Source organism: Pararge aegeria, chromosome 8, assembly GCF_905163445.1.
Source record: "Pararge aegeria chromosome 8, ilParAegt1.1, whole genome shotgun sequence".
Taxonomy (NCBI): domain Eukaryota; kingdom Metazoa; phylum Arthropoda; class Insecta; order Lepidoptera; family Nymphalidae; genus Pararge; species Pararge aegeria.
In genome coordinates, this window is record NC_053187.1 from 3,323,308 (window position 1) to 3,346,319 (window position 23,012).

General features: G+C 35.9%; 2 protein-coding genes across 2 annotated transcripts in view; one reads left to right on the plus strand and one right to left on the minus strand.

The window, feature by feature from the left end:
* The window catches only part of LOC120625551 (all trans-polyprenyl-diphosphate synthase PDSS2), a 31,397-nt gene extending 30,915 nt beyond the window's left edge, over positions 1–482 (plus strand). The window contains exon 7 of the mRNA XM_039892604.1: positions 156–482. Coding sequence (XP_039748538.1) covers positions 156–308 — 153 coding nt within the window. The 3' untranslated portion in view covers positions 309–482. The remainder of the gene's footprint in view (positions 1–155) is intronic.
* Positions 483–7,475: 6,993 nt separating this feature from the next.
* Positions 7,476–23,012, minus strand: part of LOC120625968 (DNA N6-methyl adenine demethylase) — a 70,234-nt gene continuing 54,697 nt past the window's right edge. Inside the window, exons 5-11 of the mRNA XM_039893249.1 lie at positions 19,537–19,606; positions 15,785–18,373; positions 15,380–15,519; positions 14,754–14,982; positions 13,866–14,144; positions 13,322–13,550; positions 7,476–12,969 (exon numbers count right to left, since the gene is read on the minus strand). Of these exons, the coding sequence (XP_039749183.1) occupies positions 10,710–12,969; positions 13,322–13,550; positions 13,866–14,144; positions 14,754–14,982; positions 15,380–15,519; positions 15,785–18,373; positions 19,537–19,606 (5,796 nt within the window). The 3' untranslated portion in view covers positions 7,476–10,709. The remainder of the gene's footprint in view (positions 12,970–13,321; positions 13,551–13,865; positions 14,145–14,753; positions 14,983–15,379; positions 15,520–15,784; positions 18,374–19,536; positions 19,607–23,012) is intronic.

The window sequence follows — 23,012 nt, forward strand, 5'->3', positions numbered from 1 at the left end:
GTGCCCCGTTCATTACCACTTGAGCTTCACAACTCGCTGAGCTATGTCGGTAGCTCTAGTTCTTCTACAGATCTCATCATTTGATCACGTAGAGATACTCCTAGCATAGCTTGAAGTATATAAAATATGAAAAATATATTCACTGTTGTCAACAGCTCTACAAGGCGGTGGTGGAAGGAAACGGCATCGAGCAAACTAAACAATTGCAGAGAGAGCACATCAACAGCGCACGCGAAGTCCTTGACTCCTTCCCGTACTGTGACGCTCGTACTGCTCTCACTAACATCATTGTAGCTATGATACCTTAGTACTCTCTTGTAAGTAATCAGTCCATGAAACACACATACATTTCTTCGGCTTAAAAAAACAGTTACCTTTCGTAATAAATTATCCGAATTATCGTAGCCACGATATCCTAGTACTAATGTTCATCTTATTAGTTTGGAAAAGCTTTTTTTATTGTTTAATATCGCTAAATCGCGCGCGCTAAGTCCGCAGTAAAGGTATTCGTATAACCTTCGTTGCAATTTCAACCATATATAACCGTCAATAGAGTATAAATTTATATAATGGTGAATCTACGAAATCATCAAATGGAAATTAACCTTATTGCGAATTATTTCAATAAACGTGTATAATTTTCACTAAATGTATTTAAAAGGTGGTGTGTTGTGTCTAGTGCCTTCGAATCCCTCGCCACGTCCAGGATTCCATTTTCCGTAACTTTTTGGGCGAGTCAAATTAGAACTCCGCAGTTTTGTTTAACAAAAAACTATGTTAATCTTGCTGTTAAACAGATGTTCTGGTGTCATAATAACCAAAACAGTTTACTTACAGCACATATAAGGAGCGCGTGCGAAGTTCTCGACTCCTTTTTATACCGTGGACGTATAAATCTATTTTAATTTCTAACTAATTCTGTCGTAGTTAAGGTGCCCTAGTAGGCTAGTACCACTGACATCCATTCTTCTAGAACCCAAGATAACTCTATTTTTTTCTGTCACCACACGGCAAACTAAGATTAAAAACCTTACTAATATAGATCGTGAATTCAGATTGAATATATATATATATAGGAATAATAATAACTACGTGAGGCTCTTACAAAACTATGTTAATATGAATACAAAATGGTTATAAATCGATTATTAGATACCAATTTGAATTATGTAGAAATATTATAAATGCTAAGTTCGAAACCGGCTCTTCTGGTGATATACGAAAATGTCAGATATTTTTATATGTGAATAATATTTAAATTGTTAACTCAGATGGCAAAATGGTAACTTGAGATAATACTTTGTTATTATTTTTAGGTATAAAGTTTTCTATGTGTACTGAAGTGATTTAAATTTCTTATACTCTTATTGTGATATGCCGCAGCAATTATTAAGAAACCAGGGATATCGGCGAATCTTTAGGATACAACAACGTAGTTATATGACAAAATAACATTGTCTGTTTCCTAAAAAAAGTAATATAGTCCACGAAATAATGAATGTTTAGTTTTGAATAAAGAAAGAAAAGGCTTACGAGAAAAGAACGGCGCGAAGCCTCAACAATCTCCAATCTGATATGGTTCCTTCAAACTACAATATAGGGTTATTCAAAGGGCCTCAAAAGCCGGCATCGCATCGGTTGCTCCTCTGGTAATGGTTTTTATGAGTGGCGGTGATCTCCTAACATCAGGTGACCCACTTGCTCGTTTGCCCGCTATTAATATTAAAAAAAAATCATTAATGATCCAAAGAAAAAATTCTCCGCGTCTACACAGTCTTATACAGAGGTTTGATATATCCTAAAGATTTGACGAAATGATTGATTTTACATTTCCCTGCGACAGATATATTTTTAATTACGAGTAATTTCAATTTCAAATAAAATACTCATAAGTAAATATATTTTGTGTCATCCAATTTATATTGTACAAAGAAAATATACAAATGAGTAGTTACCATAGTATGTTAAATTTTAATACTTATTCCATTCCATAGCCCGCTAAGCAACATGTGTCTGTTGCTTGGTGGGTGTAAACTCCATCTTGTTTCTCTTTTCAATAACGAGGTTTTCATAAAACGCCTACAACACGAAAAGTGCCGACCTCCCTGGCGCAACGGTTAGCGCTGCGAATTTAAGTGTAATTTGGGAATTTATAATTTCTAAATTTTCTCTGGTCTGGCTTTGGCCGTGGCTAGTTACCACCCTACCGAAAAATTGGGCTATAAAAGGTAGCGTGGTATCATACATTTTCAGATTATGATAATTAGACAGTGTATGTCAGATTTCTATAGCCGCTATAGTTTAATTTATTAATTATTATGCCAACAAATAATAAACGAACAAGATGGCGAATTTTAAATTCACCACTATGCCAGAAAATGCCTTGTCCTTGGCGCCAAGTCTGCTACTTTACATGATTTGTCATTATAACTACTATGCCAATGTAATTGTGTTCACAATGGTATTAAAATTGGATTGTAATTGAATTGGAGTAGACAGGGAAACAGTGTTGCCATTTGCAAAAATTGTTTGCAGAAGAAATTATCAAAAAACTACCATTAATTAATAATGTCTAAGTATGCAAACTTTTGATTGAAATTATTTTTAAATGTTATTTATTTATGACTACCAAGTTGTCAAAACTGGCAATTAAGGTGTCAAAGATCGACCACAGAGATATACATCATTGTAATAGACGACTCGGCCCCCAGTATTTTTTTTTTTTTTGATTATACATAACCTGCTAGTCTATTATCCTCTCGTTTTCCTTATCCTAAAGCCTGGCAGAGATCGCTACAAATCGATCGAGCCGCCTTTTGGCTACTGCGTCTGTGTTTTTTTATTCTTCTGGTTTTTTTAACTTGTAAATAATAAATACGAATGTCCAATTAACTAAAATTTGAATTACTTCATACACTGTAAAATTACTTGTCCATTGTAGGCTTGAAATGAGGTTTAAATTTCAGCTGTTATTTGTTTGATTACTGCCATTCAGGTGTAAACTATAAAGAAACTATGTAAGATCAGCATAATGTATTTTTTTCAAGTGATTATTTATTAGAAGTAAGTATCGTAAAGTTACTCGGTTGTACACAAATCAATTCAGTCAGTATTAGAAATATAATACTATGTATAAAAAAATCTCTATACTAAACTTAATAGTGCAAATTTTATATTTTGACGTGACAACGTCTTATAATTCGATGGAGCCGGCTGCACGCACGAAAAAACATGACGTGTTCGGCGTTACCTCGCTCTGAGGCGTTTCATTCAAGGCTTGAAGTGCAAACGGGAGCGCGGAACGTGCGACAAAGAGGCACAGTCGGCCTCCGCGTTCGACATCTGTCTCTCTCCTACTTGAGTGAGCGATGCATCCGCGTGGATAGCTTCTATACAATAATACATTTACATGTTTTCGGTAAGGATGAAGTGCAGTGAAAAGTGAATGTGGTGTGGTGGTGGTCTGGTCAATTGTTTATAGCAACGATAACATCTATCAAACAAATAAAATTAAAATTTTCTTTTGAAAAATGCAACCATTCCATCAGTATTTTCTTACGACGTTGTCACGTTCAACTATCGTCAGTAAGCAGACTTTACAGACAACCAATTTTTTTTTTTTATTTAAGTAAGCCTAGTTTTTAATAACTTAAAAATCGTGATGTCGGTTTATTTACTGTTTTAGTCTCCAACCAGTTCAAAAGTTATCTTGTACAGTGTTAAAATTTCTACATTTTACTTTTTTTAAACGATTGAGGTTTTTAAATGCATAAAAGACTTATTTCTCCGCCCTTAACGAAAATTTACGTTAAGGTTTAAAAATCCAGAACTAGTTTTTTTTTCTTAAATAATCAGTGTATCGTTGTGGCTTTTTTTTTAATTTAATTTAGGGATTTTTGTACAGCCGATGTAGCGCCATTGTAAGACAGTAAATATATTTTACGCTATGCATATAATAGCACTTTGTATATTTTTACTTTTATATAATGTAATGGGCTATTGCCCATTTTACGGCTCAAATATACCTTATACACAATAATATGTTTAATTTTTATTTAAACCCCGTTAGGGCTATCAAGTAAAGGGTGATTTATACTAGACCGTGGCGTGGTATACTCGTATGCGATACGGATGAGACACGGATCTAAAGCTTCACGAACTGTATATGACGACAGTGAATGATATGTCGTCGCGGATCCTAGCCTAGCCGTCGCGTCGGTTAGCCCACAGCGTTTACGTACCAGCGACAGCGGCATTCTAAAGGTAATTGCTGCCTGATTCGACTGCCCTTTACTGTGCCACTGCATGAAAGTAACAATCGGGCGAATATAAATATTAACTTAGTGGTTAAGGAAAAATTGTTACAAATATAATAAAAAATAAATATAGTACTAAAATACACACATCGCCATCTAGCCCCAAAATAAGCGTAGCTTGTGTGGGTACTAATATGACTGATGAATATTTTTATGAATAAAATACAGAAATACTTATAATATACAGATAAACATTCATCTTCATCGCACAAACATTTTCCAGTTGTGGGAATCGAACCCACGGCCTTGGAATCAGAAAACAGGTTCGCTATCCACTGCGCCAGTCGGCCGTCTATACTAACTATCTATGGATGGTAACGCCTGAAATAAGTAAAACGAATGAAATATATTATTATTTTTATTTTCTATCATTTATTGGTTTTTAATTTTTTTTTTTAATTCTTAACAATGCTAAAAAACACTTTTAAAAATTTATAAGAAAGAAATTATAATATTATTTTTATACGTCATACAAACTGAGAAAGAATAGCGAAAACAGTTTTTTACAGATTTCGGCTCGATCTTGCATCGGGCTTGCATCTGTCGTAAAAACCATAATACAGTGAGAGTTATAAATAAAACAAGGCAATGTCTTTTTTTAAATTATTATATTAATAAATAATGGTAGTTCTATTTACATGACACATTCTTTTGTTTTGGCAGAAGACAAAATATTATTACACAAATACATAGGTCCGTCGTCAACTCGTAATAAACGATACGAACACTCGATTTTGGATACACGTAAAAAAACATCCACATTGGTAAACCCATGTAAACAGTTTAAGCGTCACGAAAGTTGACAAAGCGGTCAGCAAGTTGCTAAGAGCGTAAGTATTACTAATGACAATAGAAAAAGAAACCTTGAGACAGCATGTTAAAGGTCATATTAGCATCTTGTTGATTTAACAAAAAGTCAGCCAGGGTTTGCATCACCTCGCGTTATCATCTACTCATTTTACACGGTAAATGACATTTTTTTTATAAATATATATTCTAATGCCTGGCTGCAATTATGGTAAATGAAATGATGATGTAATTTAAGATGGCGCAAACTTAGATGCCAATTTTTGCTTGATTTAATGAATTGTAGTGTGTGTTGCGTATTAGAAACAAGGAAGGAAAAGGTTTCATATATTTTCATTAAGTGTTATAATTATGCAATTTCGCCTCCCTTTTTTAATTCATTAAATTAAAACGAAGTAAGATTTAAAAGTGAATCAAGTTTTATGCTTAATTTTTTTATATGCTTATCGAGTGAATTACTAACGAGATATCAAATGGTAACAGCAATGATAGTATTAATTTTAGGAACCTACTAGGTATGACATCGGGGCGCTGTGGTCATAGTTTTTTTTCAATCAACAAACAACACTAACTCTACAATGTCTAACGCGCGAAATTCAAAGAAGGCTCTTTCAATTTTTCTTATTCCCAAGAAACGTCGATCGAACGATTTGAAACGTTCTGCGCATCGATTCTACTGTATGTAGAATCTGTATGTAAATGTGAAATGTAATGCACTGAAAATGTGGATATCCAACTTTCGTGACAGAAAACTGTAATTACATTTTTAGTAAATCTTAATAAAAAAAAAAGAGTTTTTTTTTGGTTACAATATTTAAAAATACTGGTCGTTTTTGGTTTGTGGCATATCTATTTTTTTTGCTTTTTCATCGACGACACATGTTAATCTAATCTACAAAAAAACTTAAGCTGTCTTTTTTAAGTTTGGGTACGTTTTGGGAGCATTCATAATAATAATTTAGACAAGACGTTGTTACAAGTATTTCGTATAACTTTTTCCTAATGCAAGTTTTCGTGCTAATTGTTAAAAGTACTAATATGTTAATAAACAGTGAAATTTTTTGCGCTTATTTCGGGTTCATGCCCAGCTCGTCAGTTTGTTTTGAGATGAGTTATAATATATAATGCACATGTTATTACGAACAATGTTGTTACTTTGAATTCAATTTCTATTAAGTAATTTTGAAAAAAAACTTAAATATTTTTGTTGTTTTTTGTGAAGGTAAATTTTCTTTGCTTTCATTATTTATTTATTTTTTCAGAGTCATTAAACTTTAACAAATAAAATATTAGTTGCTAATATAAAACCGATTAATGAACATCATCTATTTAGCAGTTATTTAATAGTGAACATAAATATTTTAGGTTTAGTTATATGAAACGCACGTATATAGGCGTCAAGTCGAAATTTCTTTTGCTTTCCAAAACGCAACTTTGAAATCAACGTTGTGTCCCCGATTCACACGCTTGAAGAGAAGACAACAAGATACATACAAGCAGTCAAGCACTCGTGAGTTAATGGTATATCACAGGTTTCTAGTGTGGCCTAAATGATCTTATATAAACGTTTAATGACCTCAAGGATTACACGCATCTATTGAAACGAAGACGAGTAAGAAAATAAAGGCCTAGGAATTGACCAATCATATTACTTGAAAACATATCTCTGCTCAAACTGTTAGTGAAGAGGAGTTTTAAAAAACAATATACGAGTAGGTATACGGATGCAGCACCATGAGGCATCGAAAGGAGCGAAGTAGAGTCAGAGCTGAAACTCAGGTCCTTAGTTCTCGTGAATATATATTTTAACTGCCATTGCATTCAGTGATGTCAATTTGACATCTTTTTACACAAGATATACCAATATTGGCGTCCCGGATATTTTAAGCCACTGCTAAGATAGCTTTATTATTAATGCACAATGAGAACCCCGGACACAAATAGTAGACAAAATTCTGGCAATGCCAACTGGTGGTGTTCTCGACTGTTTTGAAGTAAAACCTTCTTTTAGCGCGTTACGCATATATTTAGATGAGATAAATTCTTTGGACTCGCGAAACCGTTACAAGATGCAGCTATTTGAATTTTTGAATGGAGAATTTGATTTTACTATGTCCAATCAATGCAATATTAACACAACGAGATAAAGTAGTAGGTACAATTGATGCGGTATTGACGAGTTATTTTAATAGCTTCAAATTGTTTATTTCCTATTATAGTTGCCAAGAACCTTTCTATTTTAGATTGTAATAATTTTAATGATAATTCATAAAAGAAAATTGAATGTACTTTAAAGTTTCTTACAATTAATAAAATACAATTCATAAATAAAATGCAATTCATAACCTTAATAGCTATCTAAAAAATGTCTAACGCGCAAAAATAAGTTTCCACCTCTGTCGGCACTCCCGGAGTGCAACCTGTATTTTTTTTAATTTGAGATGGCCATACTACTATCCACCACCATATGTTAGTCATATCAACTGTAAAAAAAAATACTCAATAATTGATAGAGATTGCTTGGTTGTATAGGATGAAACCACTCATCCCCTGCTTCGCTCTATTCCGCGGCGCTCAAGTAAAATAACTCATCCCATTTTACAGCTTCTCTTTTCCTTCTCGCCTTCACTTCAATAGAAACGCTCGCCTTAATGTTAATATCTACGACAGTTATACAACCTTTCAACAAGTGCATTCACACCTCAAAGTAAATTTTACTTTGAGATTCACGCAAGGCCCTGATTCTTTCTTAACTATGCGAGTAATAATTTTAGTGACAGCAAATTTGACACGTCCTGATAGGCGGCAAAATCAATCTAGCACCATAATCTTAGTTAACGAAAGAGATAGCGCATTAAAAATAGCTACATTTTGAACGTAATGCGCTGTCTCTTTCTTGCTCTGAAAGCAGGGAATAGACAATCCTAGATAATTTTAACTTTTTTTTTTATTTGGGCAATAGTAAAGTAAATTACTTTTGACTCATAATTTATGAATAAATAAATTATATTTATAAGCCATGTTATTTAACATCGAAACAAAACGTTTTGATAGCACCTCTAGAAATTCATTTTACAAGTTTTGTTTTTATATTTCATTATATTCTTTTACAATTATAGAGTACCGACACAAAAAACAAATGCATTTGATGATCGGTATCACTTATTATTCGTTTATCAAAGGTTAAAGGTGGTCGAACAATTGAGCTGATGCTAGATCGATTATTATATATCCGCTGTACAAGAAGTCTAAAGTCATATACCGCAGTTACTAGGCAATTACGATTTGAATATCAAAGTGAATAAGGGCCCAGGTTACCGAATGAAAGAATAATATCATAAGTATTTTAAATACTAGTTTCATTGACATAAGTACGCTTTATACAGCCAAATTTGGTCGATTTTAAGACATTAGTAAAATAAGATATCTAGGTACCGAAAAATATGTCAATACTATAAAATCACATAATTTTTCATTCATTTATTATGAAAACCAACAGTCACATTATACAAAAATAGAATACATAAAATAATATATCCTTTGGTTGAATTCAAGTTAGTAACGAAAGAGTATCCTAATTCCCCAAGTCAATTAACTCAATATCAATAAGGCTTGGCTGTATTAAAGTGTTAATTTTTATGCACTAAGAATGTTTATGAAGGAATTAAAACTCAAACTTAAGATTAAAATTTTGACGCTTATAAATTTTAAATTTAGGTAACGCACTCCAGAGTTACAAAACATGAGGTTGAGGCTCTACATAAATACTTAAATATCACACACCTATTTAGGTTTACATTTGTTGTGATAATACGTAACTTTGATCGCTTCTGATATGTCTTGACACTCGACGCATCTACGACTGACTACATAGACGTTAAATTAATGGCAAGACAGAGGAATTTACCAATGTTACAAGTCGAAAAAATTTAGGCAATTTCTATAGGTCAAGCATTCCCGTAGAAGTCATAAGACTGACCGGAATTTGCACCATTCGTTATTTTATTTTATAATCATCTCTACATTACAATGTACATAGACCCCGTTGTCTATTATTGCTTAGTTTTTATAAGTTTTGTTCTCAAAACTTTTTACCTATAAATAATTTCACGTTCCAATAAATTTACCATTCAATAAATACGTACACGTAAAAAATATAAACTATATCAATAGTTTAATCTTTAAAACAAACTTCTCCTTAACCTAATTATATATTAATAACTATTTATCAGTATGTTCTCATTCATTTTCAATAATATGCCTACTTTATAATCTTTCCAAGCGCCTGAAGTTTCCGCAAACACTATCTTATAAACGTATGTAATTTATTTACTCTTTTTTTTATTTTAAATGTACGAACGTAATTATATAAAATTTTCACAATCGCTAAATTAGCAGAACATTATTAGATGCAATCGATTCTTAATTAAGGTCATATTCAATATGTCAAAAATGAGATTTAAGACAAGAATTTAATTTTCTGGATTCCGCCAGACGCAGGCACTCACGACTATAGTAAAGAAGGCTCTTGAAACATGCGTAAAACAACTGCTAATAATTTAATGTCAAATCGTAAAGCAAATATATTAGATATTAATACCTATCATAACACTAAGTAAATTATTATAAAGAAAATGATTCACGTAATACAATATAAATAAGTTAAATAGTCTAAAAGTTAAAAATACACACCTCTTAACCTAATATAAAAGCACTCGTTATGTTTGTGATAATACACGTAGTATGACGTATTGCCATGATCTTAGGAGTTTACTCGTACAAATAAAATGCAAACAAACAACCAGAAAGGTAGAGGAATGATAATAATTAAAATATAAAGTAACTAACACGCAAAGGTACAAAAATATCAATAAAACACGATCACCGACGCGTCACGTGCAGATCACGTACAGGTCATGTGCGAGTCACGTGCGTGTCACGTGCGTCTACTCGGCTCAGCGCTGATAGCCTCCACTTGTGATGTTTTGTACTTTCGCTCTGAATAATATTTTAATTGTAGAGTTAGTATTTTATGAGATCATTGCATCGCACAAATCGCTGCTTATGCGCTTAATTAGAAAATTGTCAAAATATGCAGACAAATCGTACGCTAATGTCACTATTTTACACAGAGCATGTAAAAATATAAACTTATTAAAAAAAGTTCGAGTCGCCGGTAAAACTAAATACGTCAATATACAAATAACTCTACGGTTACGGCCTAAGAGATACGATCGATACTAATGTAGTAACGTAAGACTAGCTGAAATGCGATAAACACTATTAAAAATATAAACTTAAATTACATCTTTGATTAAAAACTCACTCGGTTCACATTGAAAAATACATGTTAAAACGGTAGTCAATTCCAATGTAAATGCAAAAAAGGAATATCACGGGAACATTTATTTATTGGACCAGTCGTCGAGATTTGAGAGCTTAACTTCTATAAATCCATAACTTGGAAAGCACATCGTTTAGAAGACTTATATCGAAGGCAAGATAAGGCTTAATAGTCTACGGAAGGGATTTCACTCCGTCTCTTGGAAGAATGCCGCGGCTATGCCCCGCCGGGCTTGGCTTACGTCAAGTGCCTGACTCCTGGTAAGGGCCTGTCACCGTGCACGGGTGCATTGGGAACAGCGTTGTCCACGACATCGTCGTCTGCGTATCCGTCCGCAGCATTATCTGCCTACTCTTCTTAGCAGCATTCGTCGCTTCCACAAGAGCTGACAGGCAACTGTATCCACCTGGTATACTATTTTCGTTATTCTTCCATTTTTCTGGTATCGGAGTCTGTCTGTTCTCAGGCCCAGGAGTAGTTGCGGGTGAAACGGAATTGGAATTTGGTCCAGGTGTACTCGGTGTTGATGGACTTAAGCCTAACTTCTTTAACCTCATTTTTTCTTCCCACTCCTCGAGACCGTGTTTGGGACGGTTTAAGTTTCTGTGTTGATAGAAAACTAGAGATATTCGAGTTGGATTCACTCGGTTGGGAGTTTTCACTGCCGTAGTTGAATGCATTTCGTGCTTAGCACATTCGAATAATACGCTTCCGTGGCCCAAAGCTATCGCTACACCGCCCATTTGACTATCTTTGAAGCATTCCAGATTGTCGCTTATACCAGTAACTTCTCCTATGGGTTCCGCCTTGGGAGGTTCTGGTGGATATGGAATTGAAAAAGGTGGAGGGTATAAGCACCAGTTAGGTGAAGATTGACACCAGTTAGGGCTTGAGTTTTGATAGAAGTTGGCCGCAAAGTTTGGATTGTACTGGTATCCATAGGAATTGTAGCAATGAGAGTTTCGAATTAACTCCTCTCTTTTGTATTTTTCTGCATTATAATATGCCAAACTGTTATAGTCGTTGTAGGAATTTTCATATGGATTGAAATGACCGTAAGGGTTTGGCGTGAAGGCATAAGCGTTAGTCATAGGCGGGTAGTTACCATACCCTTGAACAGGTGTCTGGTTTGCATAGCTGGTCTGATTTACTGAATGGAAATTGTTTCCAGTGAATTCCGTAACGGGTTTATTTACTACAGTGTTTTGGCTGTCCTCATGACTAATGGTATAGTTAGTTTGGAGAGGTGAATTAGGCGGTACAGCATTATTCATTCTGTTGTCATATGGACTTCTGTTTTCGTAGCCGTGGTTGAGTTGTGGTCTCTCAGAAGGTGGGTATGGTTTTAGGAAAGTAGAATGCTCAATTCCTTCGGGAGGATTATTTACGTATTGCGAACGCGATGGGGGCCTAGCTTTGGGCACCCTGAATAGAGCATTTTCGTTTTCTGTCATTTGATCTCTATGTTTTGTGGGATCCCAGTTTTTTGATTCTGGCGACTTCCATACGCTTTTACGGACATCAATGTGGCTGTCAGTATTGGGCGACTTGAGATCTTGAGGTGAAGGAGCTGGCGACTCAAGAGTGGGTTGTATTTTCTGTGAAATTTCTGATAACCTCGGAGAACTTGGCAAATCAAATTCTGGAAGTTTTTGTGCCATTCCGATAATATTATGTTTTTCAGGCTCTGAATTACTTTTGCTCATTTGATCTGAATTCGGGTCACTGCGATTAGAGTCTGGACTATAATTATTATGAGACCCATTAAGATGGGCTGTAGTAGAATCAGGATCTTCTTTAACCACATTGTTAAATATTTCAGAATTATCAAACTCGGGCCAGTTTTGTTGAGCTGTTTCGACTTGTCCAGAATTTTGTGTACTGTATTGCTGGTCCCTCTTTTGTAAGGTTGGGTTGAAACTTGGTAACTGATGTGGGATTGGGTTTTGGTGATTGATTTCTGCTAGCGCAGGTAATTGATTTGGGTTATTATATACCGGATTTTGGCTATGTAAATGGTAGCTTTGGTCGTAAGGGTTATAAGGTGAATCTAAAACGGTACTAGAGATTTGATTACTCTGTAATTGCGCATCAGTGAAATTATCTATCATACTGGCCATGTCAAGTAGCGCTGGGTTGCCTAGATTTGGGTTCATAAGTCCATTAGGATTATGCATGTTTGGGTTAACAAACGCTGAGTTGTAATGTGGATTGTTGGTAAAGGCTGGTGGAGTAGTTTGATTCATTGCTGGAGTAGTTGCTCTTGGGGACGCACTGCTTTGGCTTCTTGGACTGGTGATATTCCTGACATCGTTTGGTTGAGGAGTTTTAGGCGCTGGTGTCGAACATTGAGACGGCGTTTTCTTTTGATTCCCCGGGCTCTGCTGGGAAGCGTTTGTTGAGCTGTTGTTTGTGTCGGTATTTTCTTCCTCTTTTCTTTTCTTACCGTGTCGTCTGCAGGGTTGTAAAGGAACCGATCGGACACGAACCTCCATAGGATATCTGTAATTTTAAAAACAATAATAAGTAATAGCTAATTACATAGCTGAAGTAAATGAAAAATTATTATTAATAGCTGATACAGGTATATGGTTTAAATGTGAACATTATTTTTCGATAGCATGATTAGAGGACTATTCTATCGATACAATTATTATAATTATATATTTTTTATGTTGAGGTAATTTAAATGAATAATAAGTGCTACTTTACTCCGATAAGTACTGGCTTCATTAACAAAGGCTGCTGAACCCGAATTCAAGAGTTCGATCCTATATGTAAGTATCCTAAACTTTTTTAAGCTGAGAAAATTTATATATTTATTTGAATATAAAATTTGTACATCACCACTCACTTGTCCAAGACTTCCAAAGCTCCACTTTTGATTTTTTCGTCTTGAGCTTCCTTGGATCCGAACTCGTCAGTCGTATCTATGACGTACAGTGGTAGGACGTGCAACTGCTCTTCGTTGGGCTTGGACAGTGCTCGGTGCTTGGCGAGAGTGACGACGGCCGTGCAGCCGTTGTTCATATTGTGGAGGTCTCTGTGCGCATGCGCGCAGAAATCTATGCACGCTGTTACTCCTGAAAAATAAATCGTGTTGGTTCAAAAACTAATAGCGGGGTGGCTGACAAAAAGCCAGTCAGCCAGCTTTTTTAAAGTCTCCCCAGCGCAGTGGTGAGCGCTTTGAGCTTTTGAAAGGCTTCCGGTTCTATTCGGAAAAATTTGGGAATTTATTATTTCAGAATTTCCTCTGGTCTGTGCTCTGGTGGGATTCTACACACGGGGCTATCGCCGCTTCTAACTGATTAACTGGGATATAAATCAAGAAAATTCTAGATACAATTCTATTTACAAACATAACTCTAGAATATAAGATTAAGTTTGTGATGACAAACCTGAGAATGGCCGTCCGGGTTTAAATCCCAGCCTACAATCCGAGGCTTCCTTTTCAAACTGGCACTGGTTTTCAAAGGACTTGGGCGCAAGGTTGGTATACAAAGGGCTTAGAAGGGTTGCCAACACATGCATGCGCTCCTCAATCTCGCTCTCCTCAGTTTTGACCGAAAGTCGGAACTTTCTTACGGTTTTCGAACGGGCGTACTTGCATCCATTGTAATACATGGACCAGGAGCAGCCGAAACTGTAGGAAGCACCGCATATCTCGGGATCAAGGCCTGGAACCAATAAGAGTAACGTTGAGTCAAAGCAGAAATTAGTGCGGAAATCTTAGGGCATGAGTTAAATAAAGATGAAGGCATGATGAAGTAACAAAGAATCGCTAAAATATTGTATTTATTTAATTATATATGATAGAATGAAGTTGAGGGGAGTTTTCAGAGTGGTAAATGTTTAATTGTACAAGGTACGTTCGCAGTCTTTACAGTTAATTGTGATAATTCAGTTGTACCCAAATCTCTGAACATTTTGGATAGTGCTGAATCTGTTTCAAGAAAGATAGTGTAAACGATTAATTTTTAACCCAGTGAGCTCAAAAATACGTAATATAATATTAATGTGAAGACCTATCTATTTAGTTTTGTATGTAAAATAATTAACACACGAAACGTGAACGTTTTAGGTTCTTTTTATAAAATTTTGGAACCTGATATTGAAACTGATCTAGTAAAGAACACATATATTTTAAAAACATTGCAGTAATTAAAACTTGGACATTGAATTTGAACACGGAAGAATACACGGTGGTCCTAACCCATGCGCTAAATAATGGTGAAAAAGTTAGTAAAGATTTTATAAAAATTAAACTTCCGAAGAAATATACTTACCTTGACAAGCACAAGTTCTATTTTCATTAGTGGCGCATCGACGCGTTGTTGGTAGCCCGTAGCGGTTCAGCTTATGGGACAGCAATGTATAATCAAGATCCGCCTCTGATTGAGGAATACCTTCCCAGGCGACAAGACACACCACTATCCATGAAGTATCGCATTTGTGGCCGTTACGGAACTTTACTACCACCAAAACTTTTTCTGTGTAATTTGAACGCCTTATAACCTGAAGTAAAAGAAACAATAGTTGTTGAAAAATTGATCCTAGAGGAACCAATCAAGGATCGTACATTGTTTTTCGTGTAGAACATTTTGCAAAAATAGGAGACAATCTATTACGCATATTGAATGATTAGGAGGATGCTCGCTTGTTTCTCATAATATCGTCAAAGTAATCCCCGAAGTAAACAACGGCCAGTTGAATCTAGTCTGGCAGGAGATAGCTTAAGATCGGATACAGGTAACATTTCTCTTGCTCAGAATACTTATACTAATAATTAATACCCGATTATTACTTTTCGCAAACATAATATATAAAACGCTGATGGCTTTGGTATACTTAATGCATATGTTAATATATTATGCAACTATGATTGTAGTAAAATTGCGATCCATACACTCACCCACTTAGCCATAGGACAACCTTGAGCAGTTTTGCCTTCTTTTCCAGTGTAGCATATTTTTTCTATCCTTAGTTCTTTGCCCGAAAGACCTGTGCGTGCTTCAAGATCTTTTCTCAACTCAGTTAAAGAAGATGCAGCTCCTGTAAATATTTTTAATTGACATTTATAGTTATAAAGTAAATTGATAGTATAGTTACAGTGTAGGCAGGCATTATAAAAAAACCCGGTCAAGTTCACGTCAGATTCGGTCCGGTGAAGAAAACTAAGGGTTCCTTGTAAAAAAAAACGTACACATCGATAATTAAGCTCTTGCTTGTAATTTTTTTTTTCTACTGAATGAATGTTTAAAACAAAGTGATAAAACAATTTTTAGAGATTTTTAATTTAGTGAATAATATTTCTTACCTAGATGTGTGTAGTAACTGCCGGGTTCTGGGGGATTTTTATCAGTAGGAAAACAATTGCAGTCCGGTACCTCTGTTCTTGAATTAGTTCTTAATTTTTCAAGGTTTTCTAAATATTCTTTTGAATAGTTAAATTTATTTTCGAAAGGAGGTTTAGCAAATGGATCTGGTACCGGCGTACCCGGTTTTGATTGGATTTTAGAATCACTTTTGTCTGATGAATCAGGGTCATCATCTAACACTTCGTCTTTAGTCTGAAGTCCGGGACAGGCCCCATCCCTTAAATGCTCTGGTGGAGGTTTTTTGGTAGATCCTTGTCTACAACATGCATAACCTATTTCATTTCTGATAGTACCTGGACCACCTTCACCCGCGAATTTATAAGGTTCACTTCGAGGTGGACCATAACTTAAATTTTTATATATTTTATGCCCAGGTGGTGAATGTTCCGACTTTATTTGTTCTATGTAATACGGCGGCCTTCCTTCAGTTGTTATGTTCCTTTCTGAATTATTTCGATGATCCAACTCTCTGGTAAATTTGGATTCAAAATTTCTATTATATTTCTGAAAACCTAGACTCTCTTGGATTTTTGGTACATAATTGTCTCCTGCAACAGTTTTTCTTTCATAAGGTATCTGTTGAAAATTTTGATAGTTATGTGGTTTTTGAGTGAAACCCTCATTTTTAATTGTTGATATTGGTGGTAATACTGTATTTTGTTGTATTCTGGGAACAAGTCCATTCGGATATTCTTTGTAAATATTGCTAGCAGGTGCTTCGATTGGTTTCAGATATGCATTTTGGCCCACTAATCTCTGAGGTTCCGATTTTATAGGTTGTTTAACGTATTGGTAATTATCAGGAGTTTCTAATTTTGGTATTAACGGGGCCGATGGGTGTCTAAATTTAGCATCATATGATTCTCTATCATAAGCTCTTTTTTGTGCGTTTACATCGCGCTTGCTTGCGCAGTTTTGTTGATTAATATCTGACACTGGTCCAATTAGCATCTTAGATTGAAAATCCTTATTATCTTGTTGATTGTAAACTAAATTATCACTACCGTACATTTCTGCATATTTTTGCGCATCGTAAGGTACATTCGTACACGTACCATATTGCCCCCTCATATCAGCATATGATGGTAATTTTTGGGCAGTCTTAGATACGTTTTTAGATGAGTTATGTTTATCATAACCTTTCGGGACTTCCGTCCCCCCCTCCCAAACTTGGTGGCCACCACCTCCGAATTCACCCACACTATACGCGTGAGTGTTTTGTGCATAATTACCAGCGACAGGATAAACCTGATCGCCTATGCGGTAATTATCTCGGAGATGGTGGCTATACGATAAAAAATGACCGGTGGTATTTCTATCATCGGTGACCCCACTTTTTCTATCGTCCATTACCCTAGGGGGTCCCTCTCCAGGGTCACCTTTATCCGGTGGTGTGTTTGTTCCATCTCTTACATGATTTTGCTTGTTTAATATCATCGTTTTCAGTCTAGAGTTTAAATTAACTCTATCAGATTGGGAAAACATCTGTTGCTCGGACTCATCCTGTCGATGTTGTTGCATTTGTTGGTTTTGTAGCTGTTGATTTTGATGGTTCTGAATTTGATTTTGAATTTGCTGCTGGTTTTGTATTTGTTGCTGTTGACTTTGCAATTGATTTATTTGCTGTTGGTTTTGAAGTTGTTGCTGTTGTTGGTTTTGCAACTGTTGCTGATTTTGAATTTGTTGTTGATTTTGCATTTGCTGTTGATTTTGCAATTGCTGCTGGTTTTGTAATTGCTGCTGATTCTGCAATTGTTGTTGATTTTGCATTTGCTGCTGGTTTTGCATTTGCTGTTGATTCTGTAGCTGCTGTTGATTTTGTATCTGTTGTTGGTTTTGTAGTCTTTGGTTATGCTGCCACTGGCGTTGCTGCCAATCGCTTTGGTTTTGCGTTTGTCCATTCTCGTACTGTCCGCCATTGTAGGCGCCCGGATACCCGTTACAATCGAGTGAAGCTCGCGGACCGTTGCTCCCCTGCAGGTACCCAGGCTCGGCGTTTCCCGAATGCTGTCCATTTGAGGCATTCGTTTCTTGTCTTTCCGCCTCATTATTTGTGTCTGTTCCACTCTCTCCGTTGTTGTACTCTTCCGAGTGTTCTGCCGAGTATTCTGTGCGTTCGTAGTTTTGTTGACTAACTGTATAGACTGGAGCAGCTGATGATGCTACTGAACTTTGGTAGGACGCAGCCGAAGCTGGCCTAGATTCATTGCCAGTCGTCACGCAAGGGGTGGAAGCTTGCTGTGCGTACTGTTGCTGGTATTCCGTTGGGTAATGTGGTGCCCTCGGAGAAGGTACTGGGGTGTAAGCTCCTCTATTGGACGGCGGCCTTTGAGCCGGTACCGCCTGAACACCAGCCTGGTAATACGTGTTATTCGTCACATCGAATGTAGTAGCGACATTTTGGACGGTGTACGTGGTATTTGCTTGATAGTGTGGTGAAGTGGCGTAAGGTGTGTGGTTGCCTTGGTAATCCAAAGTTGTTTGGCCTGTTTGGGTCGGAAGTTGCTGGATGAATTGGTTTTGCCAACCTGAAAAAAAAACAATTTTATTTAATATGTCACGTTTTTTTTATATATATAGACAAGTGCTTGACTGCAATCACGCCTGATGGTGATGCAGCCAAAGGTGGGACGCTTGCTTATAAGATGCCTATTCACTCTTGATTTGAAGGTACCCAGATTATAGGTATCGGGGAGTAGAGGTGTTGATGGTATATTGTTGTTACGTTATTCATAGTAAATCATTTGTTAATTCAAATTGGACATATGATTTTTTCTAGTTGAAATTTATGATATTTTTAAAATCTTTTCATTAATCAACATAAAATAAGAAAATTCTCCGTTATTCCTTAAAAAAACATTACTTTCCGTTGTTAAGTAAATAAGTAAACTTGCTTTGTGCGAAATCCGAACAAGATGGACAAAGTAGTTTATAAATAGTGTTCCAATGATAAAAAACAGTGGTTAAATTAGTAGATTATTATGAATCCATATTCTTGCCAAAAAATAAGGCCATTGTTTTCAAAATTTAAAATAGTTCATTAAAGTGACGAGAGGCTAATTCGCTGTCAGCGTTAATTATAAACTAATGAGGTCATACGTCCTCATTAAACAATTTTTTCTAGTTCGTGGAACTTAAGAGCTACATCGGTCTAGGCGTTTGAAACTTGTTCTTTCTTCGTCCTTAAAACGTTGGAGTGCCGATAGCGTGGTCCTGAGTTCGATTCTTGCGTCAACAAAATAATTGTTAGGTACCTATTGTCAAAAACTTAACCCTAGTACCAAACAGGCGTACAAAAGGCTAGAAAATTTTTGAACTTTATCAGAAATAAGTCTTTGGTCCCATAAGTTCGAACCACTTACATTTACTATATTGTTAAAACTCGCCAGTAGCAGTGACAATTCGAGCTTAGGTTCTAAATTCAAATTCAATATTCATTTTTTTTTTCTAAGCTTGGCGCTCTTATTCCTGACCTCCTGACCCTATAGGAATGTAGTCGGATAGTTATACCATATAGTGCGAATAGACCTCTATCCATACTCTATGGTATTATTAATTAAGATATTCTTCTACAAAGAAGCCGTCAGTTAGAACGATCCTTACTGGCCTCACTTGTAAGGGACCTCCATCAAGATTTAGAACTGAATTCGTTCTTACTTTACTAACAAGCTGAGAATTATTATGTGCATACCTTGCGAGGGATCAGTTTGCCAGGTCGTTGGAAATCTGTTCGGGTCACCCGCGTAGAAAGGCATTGGGGCCTGTAAAAGAAGGAAACACTGTTTTAATTCGCGTATATCCATGTGCCACACACATTCACTAGTTAACTTACACACTATATATATACATACTGTATAATACAATATAATATATACTGTGTATAGCATATATATATATATATATATATATATATACATATAGCATACTATATATGCTATATATATAAGTTATAGTATGTAAGTTAATATCTAACTATATTTATTTTACTAAATTGTACCTAAGATTAACAAGGCACATAATAATAAACGATATTTTTTTATATAATTTTTTAATAGTGTTGTTGAAATTTAAAAAAATAAATTTGTAAATAAATTATAGAGAATAGTAAACGTTAAAAAGCTTGGGGTATTAAGTAACTTGGGGTATAGGGTTTGGCTCGTTGGTCTAGTGGTTCTTAAAGCCCAGCAACCCGCATTGGAACAGCGTGGTGGGTTAGCGTCTAGGCATGCGGCCTGTGGGATATTAATAGCCTGCGGATGATGATGGGGATAAAATGATGATGACGTTGAAATTACTATGGCCCTCATAAGAAGGCTCAGAATCACTCAGCAGGTGATGAAAATAGCTATGTTGGGAGTATCTCTACGTGATCAAATCAGAAATGAGGAGATCCGTAGAAGAACCAGAGTTACCGACATAGCTCAGCGAGTCGCAAAGCTGAAGTGGAAATAGGCGGGGCACATAACTCGGTGAACCGATAGACGTTGGGGTTGGAAGAGCGACACCGCTCTGGTAAACGCAGCGTTGGTCGGCCCCCAACGAGGTGGACAGACGACATCAAACGAGTCGCTGGGGGCCGTTGGAAACAAGCGGCCCAGGACCGTGGAACTCCCTACAAACTACGTATGTCCAGCAGTGGACTTCAATCGGTTGAAGTGATGATGATGATGTGAAACTCATAGTGTATCATTTAGTACATCGGTGTATCTAGGATTAGTTATTACAAGGTTTGTCGACCTCGAAGCGCGATTACGTAGTTCACAGGTAATTAGGTAAACAAAGCCCGAGGTACCGCAGCGCCCTTGACCGAAATAACGCGTGTACCCACAGACACACTGTACACACTAGTGTACTCAGCAGTAGTTGTGGTGAATACCACAGCTCGGTTATACTATTCTAGATACGCGCGCTCCTATTGTTACACGGAACGTAAGAATTAACGGAAATGCTAGATTGAATCACATGAGTCACTTATATTATGAATGGCAGTCATGTTCATGTTTGATTTCAATCAGCAACGGGGCAAAAGATCTATTTTATTTACTTGCATCCATGTCTTAACATAGTCATGGGGCCCCCTGTCAGGGAGTAGCGATAAGAAACAGTTTGATCGTTGTAATTATTACAAATACACGATTTGTAGTTGTAGAAATATATTATATATAGATCTAAGTTATTCTGAGCATAAAGACGTTATTTTGTCTTTTTATCACAGGAGCCACACGCCTATTAAATGGCACTATGTTTGATTTCAAGCAGCAACGCAACAAAAGATCGAAGCTATTATTTTTTTATGTATATAGGCGAGCGCTTGATGCAACCTAAGGTTGAGCACGCTTGCCAAGAAGACGACTATTCACTCTTGATTTGAAGGAACTTATTTTGTAGGTACTGGGGAAAATGGTAGCTGGAAGGGCATTCCAGAGGGCGTGCCAATCAGAAACAAAGATGCAAAACCTTTCGTACGCGTCCGCGGTATATCAACCACGAAGATATACAGATCCTTACGGTGCCTTTCGGTTTTATGGTAAAAAGGTGAGAGGGGAACTAGATCAAACAGTTCTTGAGCACACTCTCCGAAATATATCTTATAGAATACCGAAAGGCACGCGACGATCCTAAAGTATTTTTATTTTGGATTTGGATGCAGAAAGGAGTAAGAGATCGACATGACGGCTAAGCGCCATTATTCTGTCCATTTTTGACGCAGCAACGGGACGACGGGCCGACGTGTTTTTTATCACATCACACATCATAATGTGTGCTTAATTTAGAATAGAATAGACAAACTTCATGTGTGTTTTAAGTAATTTTAAATATCACTTGCTTCAACGGTGAAAGAAAACATTGAGAGAGAGAGAACACGGTGAGAGGAAACCTGAGTGCCAGAGAGTCCTACATAATGTTCTAAAAGGTGTGTGGAGTAAATTTATGTATTGTTTTTGTTGTTATTGCGATTTCCCCTCCATGTGGGTTTATTCCTATCGTTGAGTTACCCGGAAGAGATCACTTTTAGTGATAAGGTCGCCTTTTGCATCTTATATATTTATGACTACACTTAGTTTTTTTCCTGTATTACGCAAAAAAAAAGGTTAAGACAAACAAGGAAATCCGATAATATAAATTGCTAGGATGCAAAGGCAGCCTAAACTAAAAAAGAAAAGTATAGAGAGTTTAGGATTATTACAAAAATAAATCCATAACATAGAATTCCCTTGTAATCTACTTATTATTCAAACCTTTGCGTCTTGCAAAGTGACAAACTGAATTTATATGGTGTCGTTGACCTGTAGCAAAATGTATTTTCTTGTAAAGAAAAAGAAGTGAACGTAAGTTTTACATAAAGCTGTGTTTAATTTTCTCAGGGAAATTTTATTCTCATTTTTTTTAACGTTACATTTTTCATCTGAAATATTCATGTTTGACACCGTTATTTTATCATTAAAGTGAACAAGCTAAAAGCGTGAAATTATGATTACTCTTCCCTTATGAAATATAAAGCCAAATATTCCTTTATTCGAATGGGAGAAGGCACTTTGTGTGCATCCCAATTTTTAGATGGTGATAAATACATTCGTTAACTTGGAATTCAAGCTACGAGGGTTACATTTGATCCCTGGTCTAAAAAACGCCCACAGCACATTGAGCCAGGTGTTCAATTTTGTTATTAACATCTCAAATTGTGACTTCAATTGATTTAAAGTGCAACCTACTTAGTCCTGTAATTTACACTACGGAAATTATAACTAGCAATCACCCGCGACTACGTCTGCGTTTATTTTGGTATTTGATATTCCTGATATTACTTTTTGAAATAAAACTTCTTTATGCGCGACTAGGGAGTAGCTCAGATTTTTTTCTGACGGAAGTAACGCTTACGTCAGACGTCTCTGTTTCCGTTATTTAAAAATAATAATTTGGATTGGTCGTAAGTAAAATTATTTTAAATTGCAAAGTTTTTTGTAAAACTTCTAAATAGGTATACTGTTTATTTATTACTTTAGGATTGTGACATTCTATAATATTTAATTGACATGTGCTGATCTAACCTTCAATTTTCTACTCTCAATTATTCTATTCAACAAATGAAAATATTTATAAAATGTGAAAGTGATATTAATGAATTTTAAATAGAATATAAAATTAAATAGTGAATATTAAATGAAA